Here is a 16,716-nt window from a genome sequence, read left to right as displayed (position 1 = left end):
TAGGTAATTGCCAAGGAGGGATCCAATACCCCTTTACCCCACCCTTCCTAAACACGACTCTCCCTCCAACCACATTCGCTCAGATCATCTGCTCAGCCCTCCGCTTGCATAGTCCCATGGATACGTCATTAATTTTTTTAAAAGTATTTAATTTCTGTCTTTGCTCAATGTTTGTTCAGTTGTCTGAAGTCATTTATATCTGTCTGCGACAGTGTGTCTGTCTCAGATCGTAAACCCCCTGGAGGGCAGTCCCTGGCAGAGTGCTGTGGCCAAATAGGCTGTTAATAAATGGGTCTGGATGGGGCCAATGATGGAAGTGATAAAGGGAGGCAGCTTGGTGTGGTACACAGAGGTCTGGCCTGGGAGGAGGAGACAGACCTCACATTAGGTACCCACTCCACTGGCGGCTAGAGGCTGTATCCCCTGGGGGAAAACTCCTCTCCTCTAGGACACTCAGTTTTCTCTTCTGTAAGATGCAAAAGGTTGTCTCTTAGGAGTCAGGGTTGGATGGGACCACTTGAATCAATGCCCTCATTTTATAGGAGAGGGAACTGAGGCCCAGGGAAGGGATATGACTTTCCCAAGGCCACACAAGTAGTAGATAACATCCCAGATTTTCCCATCACCTGACTCTGTACTCTACTACAGGGGCTCACATGGGCTAATGGAGGTAGAGTGCTATATTATATAGACCAATGTACATATATACATTTGTATTTGTAGATATGAGAAGCATCATGGTATTATGGCTAGAGAGCTGCGCTTAGTCAGGCAGGCTGTATCACCTGAGGCCAATCACTTACCCTCTACAGGTCCCCAGATAACTCTCTCACGCTCTAAATTATACAAGTACCAAGTATTGTTATGGAAATTTACCATGCCAATGAAATCATAGTTCTGGGTCAATGGAGAAAACATCTATCTATCTATCTATCTATCTATCTATCTATCTATCTATCTATCTATCTATCTATCTATCCATCTATCTATTTATCTAGCTATCCATCCATTGATGTATCTACTGGAAGAGGCATGAACTCATGATTTCATGGATTTAGGGAATTCCCAGACGATGATACTCTCTCTACCAATGCAGATTGGAAGCTCAATACAACATGTTGTCGGCATTGTCGTTCAGTTGTTTAGTCATGTCCAACTATGTGACCCCAATGGACAAAGTTCATGGCAGAGATACTGGAGTGGTTTGTCATTTCCTTCTCTAATATGTCTCCATTTTTTACAGATGAGGAACTGCGGCAAGTAGGGGAGTTGAACACCACTAGTTTAGAGTAGTGAGATAGTGAGGTTAAGTGACTTGCCCTATCTATTATCTATTTATCTTGTCAGAGGCAGGGTTTGAACCCAGGCCTCCCTTGTTCTCTGCTGCCCCTCTATAAAGGGCTATTATCATTAGGATGATTATAACTAAACAGGCCACCCTGTCAGTGAGGGACAGTGGAAAAAAGCACTGAATTTGCAGACAGGGGGCCCGCCTTTGAATACTGGCTTTGCTATTGACTGTGTGATCTTGACAAAAGTCACTTCACCTCAATTCACTCATCTGTAAAACGAAGAGATTGAAGTGAAGTCTCTTCCAGTGCTGAATTCTCTAAGCCTATGAGTACATGCCTTGCGGATAACCAAATGACCTGTGGCCTGGGTCCTTAGTGGCTCTAGCCCCTGAGACAAAGGGCATAAGTGAGGACACTGGCTGACCCAAAGAAGAGTGCTTCTCTGTGATGGGGGCCCATGGTGCTGTCCCTTTAAGGGGACCCCTTCCTTTCCCAAAGACTGCATACAATACCAACCCTTCCTGAAGATCACCGAGTTGGCATCTGTTTCATTTGAGACCAGGGGGAGCTTCGTCAGCCAGCAGTGCTCCTCTCCCACCAGCAAGGTCATGGGCAGGTTCTGTCAGGGGCAGAAACATGAGAAAGAGGGCACAGGTCAGTGATGTCACCAGCACATCCCTCGGACTGCGCCAGGGACCAAGTAATCACAGGAAGAAGTGGGATGGATTGGCTGGGCCCTTTAACCCACTCTAAGCACAGTTTGGACATTCAGGATTGGTGTCAAGGGTTTGGGGGAGGGACCTCTCAAGAAAGGTCGAGACTGGTACTGGGGTGAGCTCTGAAGGGGACCAGTTAGGCCGGCCACAAGGTCATTTTTTATCATCTAGAGAAGAGGTTCTTAATCTGGGGTCCACGGACCCCCAAGGAGGCATGGGAGTGTCTGAGAACTTGAATGGGCAAAAAATTATGTATTCATTTTTCCTGATGTCCAACTAAAATTTAGCTTTTCCTTTGATTATGAATGTAGACAACAAGACAATTCTCAGAAGGTGTCTCTAGGCTACCCCAGACTACCAAAGGGATTCAGGACATGAAAAAATCTATACCAATCCTAAATTTTATGGAATAGGAAACTGAGGCCCAGAGAAGGGAGGCAACTTGCCTCAGGTTGCAGAGATGAGTAGCAGAGCTAATATTTGAACAAAAGGTCTTCTGACTTGAGATCCTTTGCAGCACAGACTGCTGGATTGGAGGAAAGAAGACTTGTCTTCAAATTCCAGCCTCAGACTCAGTCACTTAACTCTGTCTGCCTCAGTTTCCTCATATATAAAATGGGAGCAATAATAGCACCTACCTCCTAGAGTGGCTGTGAGAATCAAATGAGATCCTTTTTGTAAAGTGCTTAGCACACAGTAGGCGCTTCATACAGGCTAGTTATCATTATTACTAATTACTGCATCATGAATATATTCTTTGGTCATCCCTCTTTGGATAAGATGGAGGTGGTAAGTCTGGAGTGGACTTGGTTTGGTTTGGGAACATTCTAGAGCCTGGCCTAAACTTCAGTTCTCCCTACTCCCCTAGGCAGGCAGACCCAAAAGCTAGTGCAGTAACCCCGGGGTGAGGTGATGGGCACCTGCACTGGGGATGGCGTGTCAGAGGAAAGAAGAGGGTATATTTCAGAGATGCTGCAAAGGTAAAATCAATAGCTTGGACACAGGGGGCAGGGTAAGAGATGGTCAGGAGTAGAGATGCGGGACTGAGATGATGGTGATCAGGTGTTTTGTACATGATGACTCTTAATTTTTTTTCTTTTTACTTCTATCATACTTCAAACTTTTTTTTTTCCCAAAACACTTTGACCTCCGTTCAATTCAATTGAACAAACATTTATTTAGGCAGGCAGGGCAGAAACTATTGATCCCATTTTACAGGTGAAGAAAGCGGGGTCCAGAAGAGGGAAGGCTGTTACCACAAGAGCATCCCTATTGATTTGTGGGGCAGGAAGGCAGCAAGTTGCTGCTAATGGTTCTAATGAAGGCTGCAGCCTGTCTCTCACTCTAAGGCTGCCTGAAGGCAGCTACTGAAAGACGAGATAGCCTAGATTTCTGGGCTGCTTAGAATGGTCCTGTTACTGTAAATGTGCAGTTCAGGGTTGGAACAGGAGGTATAAGCTGGTGATGGATCCTCCTTGTGGCAGAGCTTTGGGGGTCTGAGGTCATTGGATCTTTTGCTGATGTCCTCATCCCCTATGCTTCCATCTGCCTTCTTCTATGCTGTATATCCCCAGGGAAAGCCTCGGGGCTTGAGCTGTGATATGAAAGGCTGGGAGTCTTGGGCATGATACAGACCCAAGGTCTTGGCAGGGATAAGGCTGTCACGAGCCTTGACAATTCATTTTTAACCTCAAGAGTCCCTGGCAGTCAGAGGCTGAGGGCCCTCAATGGATGAACCTGCCCCAAATCACAAACTATTTGGAAGAAGACTGTGGACGAGAATGTAAGCCTCCTCATTCCCAGCTTTATTTTTTTTCTTAGCACACTGCCCTTAAAAAGCCCTACCTGGTAAATCCACCAATTTCAAAGGGAAAAGATCACTTGTACCACTCCCCTCTAACCAAACCCTTGTGTGACTCCCCCTGTCCCACCCTAGGTTATTGGCTGCTCATCCTCCATGAAAGATGGCAGCTTATCGTGAACCAGAGAAACGCAGGCAATGGACTTGTTATTTCCTCTGGCATGACCCATGAGGTCTAGCTGTCCTCCAAGCACCGGTAGTAGAGGAAACATCAGTCACCTAACCCCTAACCTCAGCCGGGTGCCAAGGAGAAGCCTGGGGCATAGAGGAAAACTGGGGGCTGTGGGGAGGGGGCAGGCATGTGACTGCTCTGTACACTGAGCAGGAGGGTTTGCTGTGGGATCAAGAGCTACAGAATATTGACAAGGACCATTCAGACTTTGGAGAGTGCCTTAGAACATAGAATGTCAGAGCTGGCAGGAAGCTTATCCTAGATCAGAAATGGAAAAGACCTTAGAACAAAGAATGACGTGGCCAGTAGGGACCTCAAAGCATAGAATATCAGACCTGAGAGAGACCTTGGACAGCATGCAGTCTTGCACTTAACCCCACTTAACCTCCACAGGCCTCCGTTTCTTCATCTAGATGCCTTCCGGGTCTTTTCTCAGCTCTAGATATGTAGTGTTATGATCCTAGCTTATACCTCATTTTACGGAAGAGGCATAGGGAAGAGACACCCAAAGTAAGGTGTAGAACCAGAATGAAATGGAACTTGGGTCTCCTGGTTTCTCATACGGTCATAAAAAAGTGGTGTCATTTTAAGGGAGGAGAAAAGAAGGATGGTGTCCAGGCCAGCAGGGACCAGATGATGGCAACTGAGCTTTCAAGCCTGGGGCTCTTGGCATGATTTTCACAGCACTTTCCAAACCTAGGCAATTTGGACCTGATTCCTGACAAGGGCTAAGAGCTGCAGGAGACACCACAGGTCAGTGCAGGATGGAGAGATTGCTTTGCCCAACTCGTGGCTTGGAGTGAATACCACCCCCTTCACTGAACCTGAATGGGAAACATGTGTCAGCACGTGTGTGCGTGTGTGTGTGTGTGTGAGTGTGTGTGTCCTATAGAGCTGGTACATATGGCAGCTTCACCTTCTGGCTCACCTGAGGCATCTGAAGTAGCTCAAGCCCCTTGACCAAGCTACTGGAACCCGGGCAGGCTTGCTAGGTCACTATGACAGTAACCTCTCATCTGGGTGGAGAACAGATGTCCATGGCAGTCAAAACATCTGCCTTCTGGGGCCAGCATTGCCATTGCCCGGTTGGGCGACCTTGGATCATGCTGGGTCTCAGTTTCCCCACCTCTTAAACTGGGCTCAGAATCTCAAATTCACAAATTTGAGGGGGTGAGAACCAAAAGAGATAATGGCTCTGGGAAAGTGTAAGAGATGAAACTGATGACCTGGGTCTCCATTCCCTGCCCAGGTGAGAAGTCGCTGTTTCTGTGACCCAGCAAACCTGGTCAGCTTCCGTGCCATTTCACTCTCCTGATGGTGAAACTGGTTGATAAGTCAGTCACTGAGAGTAGTTGATAGCAACTGTGCCTCGGTTTTACCACCTGGGCTATTTGTTCCTCACTGATATTTTCTGGCTTCTTCCCAGCTGACTGATGGAGTGACATCTCCCCAAGCCTTCATGGAGAGCCACCTCATGAGAAGAATGCGGCAAAGGCTGATTTATCTGGGAGAGCAGGAGTGAGGTAGAGGGGTGGCCCAAATAGCCTTTTCCAGCCCTAAGCTTTCTACAAAAGCATGGACTGTCATTGAAGGCAGTGACAGAAAGCAGGGGACCATCTCCCCCACCCCAGAATCCCCACAGTCATGTGCTTAGGAGGGGCTGACCAGGCAGGGTCCTCTCACCCAATTGTCTCCACATCCAGGTCCACTCTGGGCAGAGGAGAGGGGTGTGTCTGAGAGGAGGGATACGGAGAAGGAAACCTGTTTCTCTATTTGGGAGCCCCCAGCAGCCGAGGTAGGCTCTGCAGCTCCTGTTTGTGCCTGGCCGGAGCCCATCTCTGTCTTCATGTGTCTCTAATGAATATTAATGAGTGGAGGAGGGTAAAAAAAATTAATCTGGCTGATCCTTCGATGGCTGCTGCAGTAACGATATGAAATCTAATTATTCGTCCCAATATTTCTAAACCCTCAAACTGAGACTGACAGTCTCCTGGTCGGTTTAAAGCTTATCACTCCAAGGAGCAGAGTGTTCACAGCTTGATAAAAACACACACACACACACACACACACACACACGCACGCACGCACACACAACTTTTGCTGATGGGGCAGAAACACTCCTAATTTTTCTGTATGTACTCTTTGAGGAAGATGGGGAAACACCATATTTCTCAGTCTGAGCTGGTCTCCTAGTTCTCTTTTGACCTAGAGGGACCATGGCTTGGAGGAAGGGAAGGGGATGGAGAAGGTAGAGGAGGAGGTGGGGTGGGGGGGAAGACAGGGAGCATGATGCTAAGAGGCCATGGGGATTGTCCTTCCAGAATCATGTATGTAGGATAGAAGAGGTCACATTCATCTGTCTCCAATTCTCAGGTATATATTTAGGGGGCTCTCCATGTCTCACTCCAGTGCACTGAACTGGAGCCCTATAAATGGATGCAAATGACGAGCACTCTCTGTTCGCACATTTCTACACTGGGGACAATATTGCCTGCAATCTGTTCCTAACAGGGTTGCTGCCAGTCAGTCAACAAACCTACTATGTGTCAGATGCTGTGCTTGCTGGGAAGACCAAGAAAGACAAAAACTCCCTGCCTTCAAGGACCTTACATTCTGAGGGAATGTGAGGAAAGCCCAGTCTAACTCTTGAAGTACTACAGAAATGTGGGTTATTGTGATCAGTACTAATGATTCTTAGCCATGGGGCAGGAGGAGGGATAACAACCCCTTTATCTGGGGGCGGGATTCATCCAAAGGCATTCTGGTAGGTATTTAACCAGCTCTCTGGAAGAAAAGATTTGTGCACAAGATGCACTTTTACATATATTTTGTAATACTACCATTTCCATCTTTGCTTTCTTAAGTCTAAACAATCACCAAAAAAGCAATAACTCAAGTCCTGGTTTGAGGCGATTAACAATTTCTGAGGTGTCAATGCCCAGCTTCCTGTGAGCTGGGAGGCTCCAGCACGTCCCAGGGTTCATTTCTCCAACAAGTCAAGAGACCCTTTTGCTACCATCCAAAGACCTTCCTCTACCACACTAGTCTGTGTCTGCATGATTTCTTGTTGATTGGGCATTTCTAGAACTTCCACAGACTTTTACTAGGTACCTACTGTAGGCAAGTCTTATGTTCTAAAATGCAGTCTTAGTGCACTGACTTTTGGGACATCCTGTATAAAACTGAAAAAATGACACTATCCCTGTCCTCAATACACTTATAATCTAATAATAAAGACTTGCCTCATCTGAATGGACTTATCCACCCATTCATCACCCGGTGGGGGAGAATGTGTTATCTGGTATTCAAGTCACATCCAGGGAATCATAGAGGGGGATGACCTGGCCCCAAAGGACAGATCCTGTTTTTAAAGGGTAATGGCCTTCAAGGATGGGTGAAAGAGCAGCCCAGAGAGCTGCCCAAAGGAGCTGTTCATTTCTGGGTCTAGATTCTGTTTCTTGGCTTAAGTCACACACGGCACCTGAAGCTATGTCTCTGTCCCAGACAGGGATATGCCTGCCCCATTTAGGCCAGACAAGCCTGCCATAAGCACCCAACCTGTCCTTCTTACCATGGTTATCCAGCCTGATGCCGGAGAGGGAGCAGGATAAAGCCTGAATGTCACGGGTTCAGGGTTAGACGGAAATTTAAATACCTGTTCTATTACTTATCATTACCTATGTAACGCTGGGCAAACTCTTCACTTATCAGGGCTTCAGCTCCCTCACTTGTCAAAGGAGGGGATGGGCTGGATAATCTCCCCCAGGCCCATCTGCTGTCTCCTCAGCTAGGCCAATGTCCTAGTACCCGCCTGCATCCGCCCCACTCTCTCCCCTCCACCTCAAGGCCAGGGAGTGTGGGCTCACAGTGAAGGGAAAACGTTGGGGCCAGGAAGCAGATTTCTGTTTCTGGCTTCCCCTACGGAGTTATTTGAAATAGCGAGGAGGCTGATTGTTTATTTTTTCCCCACAATTCTGAATGGTAATGTAACAGTAGCTCTTTTTTCTGGGCTTTCAAAGGCTCCAGTCCGTGACTGAGATAGGCCCCTTTCCCTTCACCCCATTCTACCTGATGGGGGAGAAGGGATCTGTGCCTTCCATGGGGGCATCAGGGAAATGAGCTACTTTTTAATTTCTCAGCTGGTCGTTTCTGCCCAAACCATCTAAAGTCACAGAGGAGTGGAGTGGGGTGGGGTGAAGGCGGTATCCTCTCCTTCCCCCTCCTCCAGCAGGGCCCTGAGTGGCACTTGACTCCCTGGTCTTTCACTCTGGGGTCAGGGAATGCATTTGGAGCCCTGGGTCCCTCTGGCAGATGGAAGTCAGTGGCTTCCCAGTCCCATCCCAGCACCCTCTCTACCCTTGGGACCTGTCCTCCCTGCTCTTCAAGGCTCAAACCAGGGGATAACAGCCACTTTAAATTTTCCTGGTGGATCTGAGAACTCTCCTTGTTTCCCCCTAACAAAGAGGTCAGTGTCTCAATTCTGCACCCGGCCTGATAACCATCAGAAACTCTATCTCTACCGCATCCGCTGTTACAACTTTATCTGGGGCTGCTCCGAACCCTCACTGTACGTCTCATAAAACAGCATCAAAAAAGAGGGATGGGGGGAGGGGGGAGAGGGAAGGGCACCCCTGGTTATTAATTAACTTTAAAGCATGGGGGGGAGGGGGGCTAGACCCAGGGTGACTCCAGGCTCCTGTGCAATCAGCCAGGGGAGGAGGAGAAGGGGAGGGCCAAGCTGGGTGGGACTGAATTTCTAAGAAGACTGGAGACCACTTCAAAAAGCAGTGGCCCCGACTCTTCTGTCTGCCTCCCCCAGGTGAGCTCAGCAGTGACTGCTTGGGGAGGGGAGGACAGGTCAAGGGTAGGAGGGAACTGGGCCCTCCCCGCTAGCCAGACGCCAGAGGCACCACTGGGTCTGTGTGAGAAGGGAGGAAACTCAGTGTCATCGTGAGAGACCCCAACTGAAAAACCACTAGGTTCAAGAGAGGGTCAGGGCTGGGATGGGACCCAGAAGTTGGGGCTGAGCCATTTCTTTGCTGTTTGCTTGGGAGAAACAAGACAAAGAAAAGTTCCAACTCCTCTGACTGGCATTTAAGGCCTTCTATAACCTGATATCATTCTGGCATTCTCTTTTCCACATACCCCACACGCCAGCCAAACCAGACAATTCACTGGGCCTTCTTATGGATCTCTACCTCTGCTGATGTGATCCCTATTCCTGGGTCTCCCTCAGCTCACTTGTCAAATTCCTCTTCATCTTCAGAATATAACTCAAATACCCCCATTTTCCAGGAAGCATGACTTGATATATCCCCAACTTTTCCGAGTCTCACAAAGCACTTTGTTCTGGAGCTTATCATTAAGTATTGCTTACTTGGATCTCTAGATGGGTCTTAAGCCCCTACTAGAAGTAAGTAAGCTCTTACCTAAACTTTCTGTCTCTCCCTGGGCCCACAGTGCTCAGTATGCAATAGGGGCTTAATGAATCCTTTCAAAGAATCAACAAGGTGGGAGGACTCTAGACCTGACCTCTTATTACCCTTCCAGACTTCTCATTCCCTAATTCTCCTTCATGAAAATTCTTGGTGTTTTTCACAGTCAACATTCATCTCCTGACTTGGGAATTTATGATGCTGTCCATTCTCCTGCTGGGAATGCTCCCTGAGCACCTCTGCCTCTTGGTAGGCCTAGTTTCTTTCAAGACTCAAGTCCCACCTACAATAGGAGGCCTTCCCAGTTCCCCAGCTGCTAGTGCTTTCCACTCTCAGATTACCTACTATCTGTTCTATATATGTCTTGTATGTGAGCTCCTGGAGGTCAGGAACTGTTTTTGTCTTTCTTATATCCCTAGCACTTAGCACAATACCTCCTATCTACTAAATGCTTCATCAATGTTCCTGTGGCCCCCTCCTCCGTTTCTGCCCTTCTTTTTATCTCCAGTGCCTGACACACAGTCAGTCAGTTGGTCAATTATTGTTCTGTATTTATGTGCATTTATTATATATTGATTAATATGCATTTATTAGGGCCAACTATTTCCCAGGTCTTGTGCTAAATGATGGGGATTATAAACAAAGACAAAAGACAGTTTGATGATAAAAATATCAAAAGTCAATATTAAAAAAATAAACCAAGGGAAAAAAAGACAGTCTGTACTCTCAAGGCTTTCACTGATCATTTGGACTAAATGACCTAATGCCTACTCCCTATGGAGCTCTTGGACTATAGGGATTTTATTCAATCGTTTTCAGTCATGACCCCATCTGAGGTTTTCTTGGCAGAGATACTGGAGTAGTTTGCCATTGCCTTCTTCAGCTCATGTGACAGATGAGCAACAAAGACAAACAGGGTTAAGTGACTCATTCAGGGTCACACAGTTAGTTTTGAGGTCAGATTTGAACTCATGAAGATGAGTCCTCCTAATTCCAAGTCTGGTACTCTACTGTTCCACCTAGCTGCTCTATCTCTGAAAGGTATACCAATTGAAAGAACAAGTCTTTGTGGTGCCTGGATGATGACGGTGCTAAACAGCATTCATTGTATATTAAAAAGATATACTTATATACTTGTACCCAGCAAGTACCCAGTACTTCTAGGACTACATCACAACAAGATCATAAAAATGAGAAAAGGACCCACATGTACAAAAATATTTATAGCAGCTCTTTTTGTGGTGGCCAAGAAATGGAAACTGAGGGGATGCCCATCAATTGGGGAATGGTTGACCAAGCTGTGGTATGTGAATGTCATGGAAAAGTACTGTGCTGTAAGAAATGATGAGCAGGTCAGAAAAACCTGGAAAGACTTATATGAATGGATGCTTAGTGAAGTGGGCAGAACCAGGAAAGCACTATATACAGTAACAGTCACATTGTGATGACTTCAATAGACTTAGCTCTTCTCAGCAATGCAAAGACCTAAAACAAAAGACTTATGATGGAAAATGCCACCCACATCCACAGAAAGAAACATAGGAGTCTGAATGCAGACTGAAGCAAACGATTTGCTCTCTTTTTTGTTTAGTTTAGTTTTTTCTTTCTCATAGTTCCTTCCATTTATTCTAATTCTTCTATGAAACATGACTAATGTGAAAATATGTTTAATAAGAATATATATGTAGAGCCTATATCAGACTGCATGCCATCTCGGGGAGGGGAGAGTGGAGGGAGGTGGAGGAAATTTTAAAGTTTATGGAAGTGAATGTTGAAAACTAAAAATAAATAAATTTATTTTAAAAAGATATGCTTGTAAGAAGAAATCTAGGAAATGGGTACATTGTAGGGTGGAGTGGAAAGATGACAGAGAATATGGAGAATATTTGGATGAAGATACAAATGGTAGTTGGAAGGAAATGGATACTGTCATTACAACATACTATAAATCACTCTGTTAGAAAGAGGAAATAGATGATGAGCCTGGGAAAGAGAACACAAATCTGGCCGAAGCAAACGTCTCAATTTTCAAAAAAGGGAAGAGAATGAGAGATTCTAAACTATAGGCCTGGGAGCTTAAGTTTGATTCCTGGGAAAGTCAAAGAAGGGATCATTAAAGGCAATGGTCATAAAGAGCCAGAGCTTGGCTTCATCAAGAACAACTCATGTCAAAATAACCTCATTTGCTTTTCTGACAGGATTACAAAAAAATCAGATGAGAAGACAGCTTCAAGCATCTGATAAAGCATATTGTCTATTCTGTGGAGAAGATATAGAGATAAGGATTGGATGATAATACGGTCAGGTGAATTCAGAAATGATTGGGTGACCAGGTTTGAAAAGTAGTTGTTCATAGTTCAAGGTCAACCTGCCCAGGAGATCTGTGTTCCAGTGCTGCTTAACACTGTTATCACTGACATGAACAAAGGCCCAGATGATATGCTCATCAAATTTTCAGATGATGTCAAGGGATTGCTGACAGCATAATCTTGGTATGGCAGAACATTGGGCTAAATTGAATGAAAAGAGATTCAGTAGGGACAGATGTAAAATTTTGTACTTGGGTTAAAAAAAATCAACCTCACAAGTGTAAGATGGGGAGAAGTTGTTCTGAAAAAGATCTGGGGGTTTTAGTAGACCAGAAGGTCAATGAGTCAGCAATTAGGTAAGGTAGCCGATATAGTGAATGCAATTTTGGGCTGCATTTAAGAGGGCAATGGGACACCCTGCTTTGGTGGAGTCATAAATTCAGCCTAAACCTGTGCTAGGGCACAGTGGATAGAATTCTGGGCATCCCCCTGAGTTCAAATCTGGCCTCAGACACTTCCTAGCTGTGTGACCCTGGGCAAATCACTTAACCCTGTTTACCTCAGTTTCTCATCTGTCAAATGAGCTGGAGAAGGAAATGGCAAACCACTCCAGTATCTCTGCCAAGAAAACCCCAAATGGGCTCATGAAGAGTCAGATATGAGTGAACAGCAATAAAAAAAGGGCCAGAGCTTCCAGGAATAAGAAGGCGATATTCTCACTGTACGCTACCCTCTTAGACCTCATCTGGAATCTTGTGTTCCATTCTGGGTGCACAGTTTAAGGAGGACATTGATAAGTTGGAAAATGCCAGAGGAGAGCAATTAGGATGATGAAGGTAGGGTCTTTAGCCTTTGTCATAGGAGGAATGTTGCAGGAATTGGGCGTGTTTGGTCTGGAGAAGAGAAGACTAGGGTGAGATGTGATATGTGTCTTCAAGTATCTGAAGGACTGTCATGTGAGGAGAGATAAGGCCTGCTCTGTTTGGTCCAGAGGAACAATGAGTGGAAGGTGGGATGTCTTAATAGTGAGAGTAGGTCCCATAATGGCAGCTTCCCCCTCCTTGGAGATCTCCAAGCAGAGGCCACACAACCTCTTGTCAACTATGTCATAATGGGATGTACACTTGTGTATGGCTTGGCCTGGGAGGCCAGTGAAGTTCCCTCCAATTCCCAAATTCTGTGATAGTGGTGATGGGAGAGCTATGTTACCCAGGTATTTGCTGAAACTGTCTTTCTGTCAGAAGTAGAGCAGAGGCTTCCTGACTCACCTTAAAGATCATTTTATCCTTCACAAGGTGGAAGATCTAACAGATTTTGAATTCTCACCATGTAGTCACTCCATCTCCTCAATCAATAGGGAGGGACTGGTTGCTGGGGTGGAAATGAAGCGACATCTGGGGAGAGGTGAGCACTTTCTCTTAGAGTTTGAGACGGAAAAAGGCAAAGTTAGAGATAGTCTGACATGGGCCTAGGTCTTGGGAAAACAGGTTTCAAAAGGTTAAGAAAAAAGGATAAATAGGATCCTATGGATTAAAATTCTACATGGGAAGTCAGCCCAGGAGGAATGGGGGATTCTTAAGAATGAAATTCTGAAAACACAAAAGGAAATATTCCAGTGAGGAGGGAGAATGGGGGTTGTCTGAAGAGACCAATGTGGATGCACAGGGAACTCCCCAACTGACAGTACAGAAAATGCAAGCACAGGATAGAGACAGGAGTAGTATAATGAGCTGGAAAAATGGTGTCAGGGGCAGGGACCCAAAATCACAAAAAATAGCCTCATGGTTTTTTTTTTCCTTCTTTTTTTGTTAGCTATTCTGGTGGAAGGAGGAATTTCAAAGAAGAGATAAGGCTGCTTCATGGGGTGAACAAAGACTGCTCAACTTTCAGCTTCTCTGCCAAGAAGAATGCCCTCTCTGGCAAAAATGACAGAAAAAAAATGGGTGACAGGTTCAGTCATTTTTCAGTTGCATCCAACTCTTCGTGGCCTCATTTGGGATTTTCCTTGCAAAGATTCTGGAGAGGTTTAGCCATTTCTTTCTCCAGCTCATTTTACAGATGAGGAAACTGAGGCAAATTGGGTTAAGTGACTTGCCCAGGGTCACACAGCTAGGAAGTGTCTGAGGTCAGGAGTAGAACTTAGGAAGATGAGTCATCTTGATTCCAAGTCCAGTGCTCTAACCTTTGTGCCACCTAGCTGCCCCAGGGAACAGGTAGTGGACGTCTAAGATAGGTAAGGAGACAGCAAGGGAGCATGGAGCTTGTCCTTGATGCATTCACATTACTTGGCTCAAATGAACTATCTCCTCGGGTCCAGAAAGGACTGGCAGATGGGATGATTAGGTCACTGTCCGTGATACCTCAAAGACAGTGACAATAACGAGAGGACCCAAAACCTAGAGAAGGTCAAATGTCCTGACCTTTAAGATGGGAAAAGAATACTCTATGTATGATCAGCCTGAGAACTTGACTTTGATTCTTGGGAAAATTCCAAAAGGGTTCATTAAAGAAATGCTAATTGAACATTTAGAAAGTGAAGAGATGATTACGATTCCAGTATGACTTCATGGAGAACAGGTCATACCAGACAAACCTAATTTCCTTTTCTGATAGGATTTCAAAACTGGCAGATCAGGGCAATGTTGCAGATTTTGCTTATTTAGATTTTAGTACAGGATTGGATAGATTAGCTCACCATTCTTGTGGGAAAATGCTATTTAACATATTTATCTTTGGAATAGCCAAAGATGGCGTGCTTCAAAAATCTGCAGATGACATAAAGTTAGATGTATGGCTACCACAGTGTCAGGACCATCCTTCCTCCCTGGCCCCCCCCCACACCGCCCCCCCCAAAAAGAATTCTGAGGATCTTGTTTAGAAAGGTAGTTCTCTAACTTTTTAGGCTCATTTGCTCTTAAAAATTATTTGGACGCCCCAGAGAGTTTGTTTATGTGGGCCATCCCTATCAATATTTGCTGTATTAGAAATTAAAACCTATTACTATTTTGGAAACTGTTTCGACCTTGCAGACCTCCTGAAGGGGTTTCAGCGATTCCTGGGCTTTGATGTCAGAGAAAGGTCTCTTAGCAATGAGAGCTGTCCAAGAATGGTAAGTTCCTCCAGAATGCTGGAAGTCCCTGAAACCCTCAGATCGCACTTTAAGAATGACTGAGTTAAAATATTGAACTGAATCTAATAAAGTAAAACGTAGTAGAGATGAAAACAAAATCTTATGCTTAGGTTTAAGAAAATCAACTTCACAAGTAGAGGACGGTGGACTAGACAGCAGGTCTCTGGAAAAAAGATCTGGGGATTTGAGCGGATTTCAATCTCAGCATGAATCGGCAGGGATATGATGGCCAAAAAACAGGTTTCCAGGGTAAAGGAGGTAATTATTCCATTATACTCAAGTCAGACCATATCTGTTTTCAGTTCTGGGTGACACTGACAGTGATAAACAGGAGGGTCACTATGGTAGTGGAGGGCCTTGAAATCACACTGGATGAGTAGGGGCTGAAGGAACTGTGGATGTTTCCAATGGAGAAGACTTAAGGGGGAACCCAACATTGGTCCTCAAGTGTTTGAAAGCCTCCCATGCAAAAGATGTAGTAAACTCATACACTCCCCTGTAGAAGGCAGAAGAGCAGTGGGCAGATTTAATCATGACACAAGGGGAAATGTCCTAATAGAGCTATTCAAAAGGGAATGAACTTCCTCTGAGGTTGTCGGTTTCTCCCTCACTGGAGGAGGGCAAGGAAAGGCTGGATGAGAAGAAGGGATGCTCGTGGGGGCAGGTAGGTGGTGCAGTGGATAGACCACCAGCCCTGCAGTTGGGAGGACCCGAGTTCAAATCTGTCCCCAGACACTTACTAGCTATGTGACCCTGGACAAATCACTTAACCCGGATTGCTTGCTCGGGTGTGAGTTTGAAAAGCCAGACTATAGAGTTGCCTCTAGCTCTGTGATTCTCTAATAAACCTCTTTCTAGAACCACAAGTGAACCTGACCAACCCCTGCGTGACCTAGAAGAGTTAAGTGACTTGCCCAGGGTCACACGCCTAATAAGTATCTGAGGCTAGATTTGAACTCAGGCACTCCTGACTCTAGGGCCATACCACCTACCTGTCCCTACTCAAACCCAGGCCTGTTGTCTCCAAATCCTTCATTCTTCCTCCAGAGCTGGGCAAGTCAACTTCAGATTTGCAGGTACTTCCTAAAAGGGCCTCAGATAGGAGAGGCTGGAGAGGCTGGTTGGCCTGGGTGGGGAGCCACCAAGATCCAGGACATCTTTCCCATTGTTGCTTCCCACCTCCCTTCCTTCTGGGCAGGGGAGGTGAAAGGGTGTTGAAGCTTCCTATCTTAGATAATCAGGCCATGGAATGGGCTGGAAGGAAATATGAAGGGAAGGTCTAGGGTCCAGCTGAAGCAATATTGGTCTCAAATCTGCAATTCTGCCCCACCCGGCTTCCCTGGGCCTCTTCCACAGCTGGAAAGACTGGGAGACAGAAAACCTGGTTAGGATCACATCTGGAAAAGAGGCTTCTGTTCTAGACCCATATTCAGGAAAGGGATTCGGAAACCACAGCACATCTGGAGGAGGGTGAGCAGACCAGAGACTGTGCCACACATGAATTGGTGAAAGAGGAAACCTGTGAAATCCTTTATATGGAGAACAGAAAATGTATGGGGTGCCTCATCTGGGTCTTCAAGAATCTGAACAGCTGTGATGTTGTTGTTCTGTCATGTCCAATCCTTTGTGACCCCATCTGGGGTTTTCTTGGCAGAGATACTGGGATGGTTTGCCATTTCCTTCTCCAGCTCATTTTACAGATGAGGAAAGTGAGGCAAATTGGGTTATGTGACATGCCCAGGGTCACACCGCTAGGAAGTGTCTGGGGCCAGATTTGAACGCATGAAGGTGAGTCTGCCTG

General features: G+C 45.8%; 1 protein-coding gene across 1 annotated transcript in view; it reads right to left on the bottom strand.

The window, feature by feature from the left end:
* The window catches only part of ZFPM1 (zinc finger protein, FOG family member 1), a 200,569-nt gene that overhangs the window by 15,502 nt on the left and 168,351 nt on the right, over positions 1-16,716 (bottom strand). Inside the window, exon 5 of the mRNA XM_072636304.1 lies at positions 1,809-1,911. Coding sequence (XP_072492405.1) covers positions 1,809-1,911 — 103 coding nt within the window. The remainder of the gene's footprint in view (positions 1-1,808; positions 1,912-16,716) is intronic.

The sequence above is a fragment of the Notamacropus eugenii genome, chromosome 1, assembly GCF_028372415.1.
Source record: "Notamacropus eugenii isolate mMacEug1 chromosome 1, mMacEug1.pri_v2, whole genome shotgun sequence".
NCBI lineage: Eukaryota > Metazoa > Chordata > Mammalia > Diprotodontia > Macropodidae > Notamacropus > Notamacropus eugenii.
Note: the sequence above shows the minus strand (reverse complement) of the source record. Positions and strands in the feature narration are given on the sequence as shown.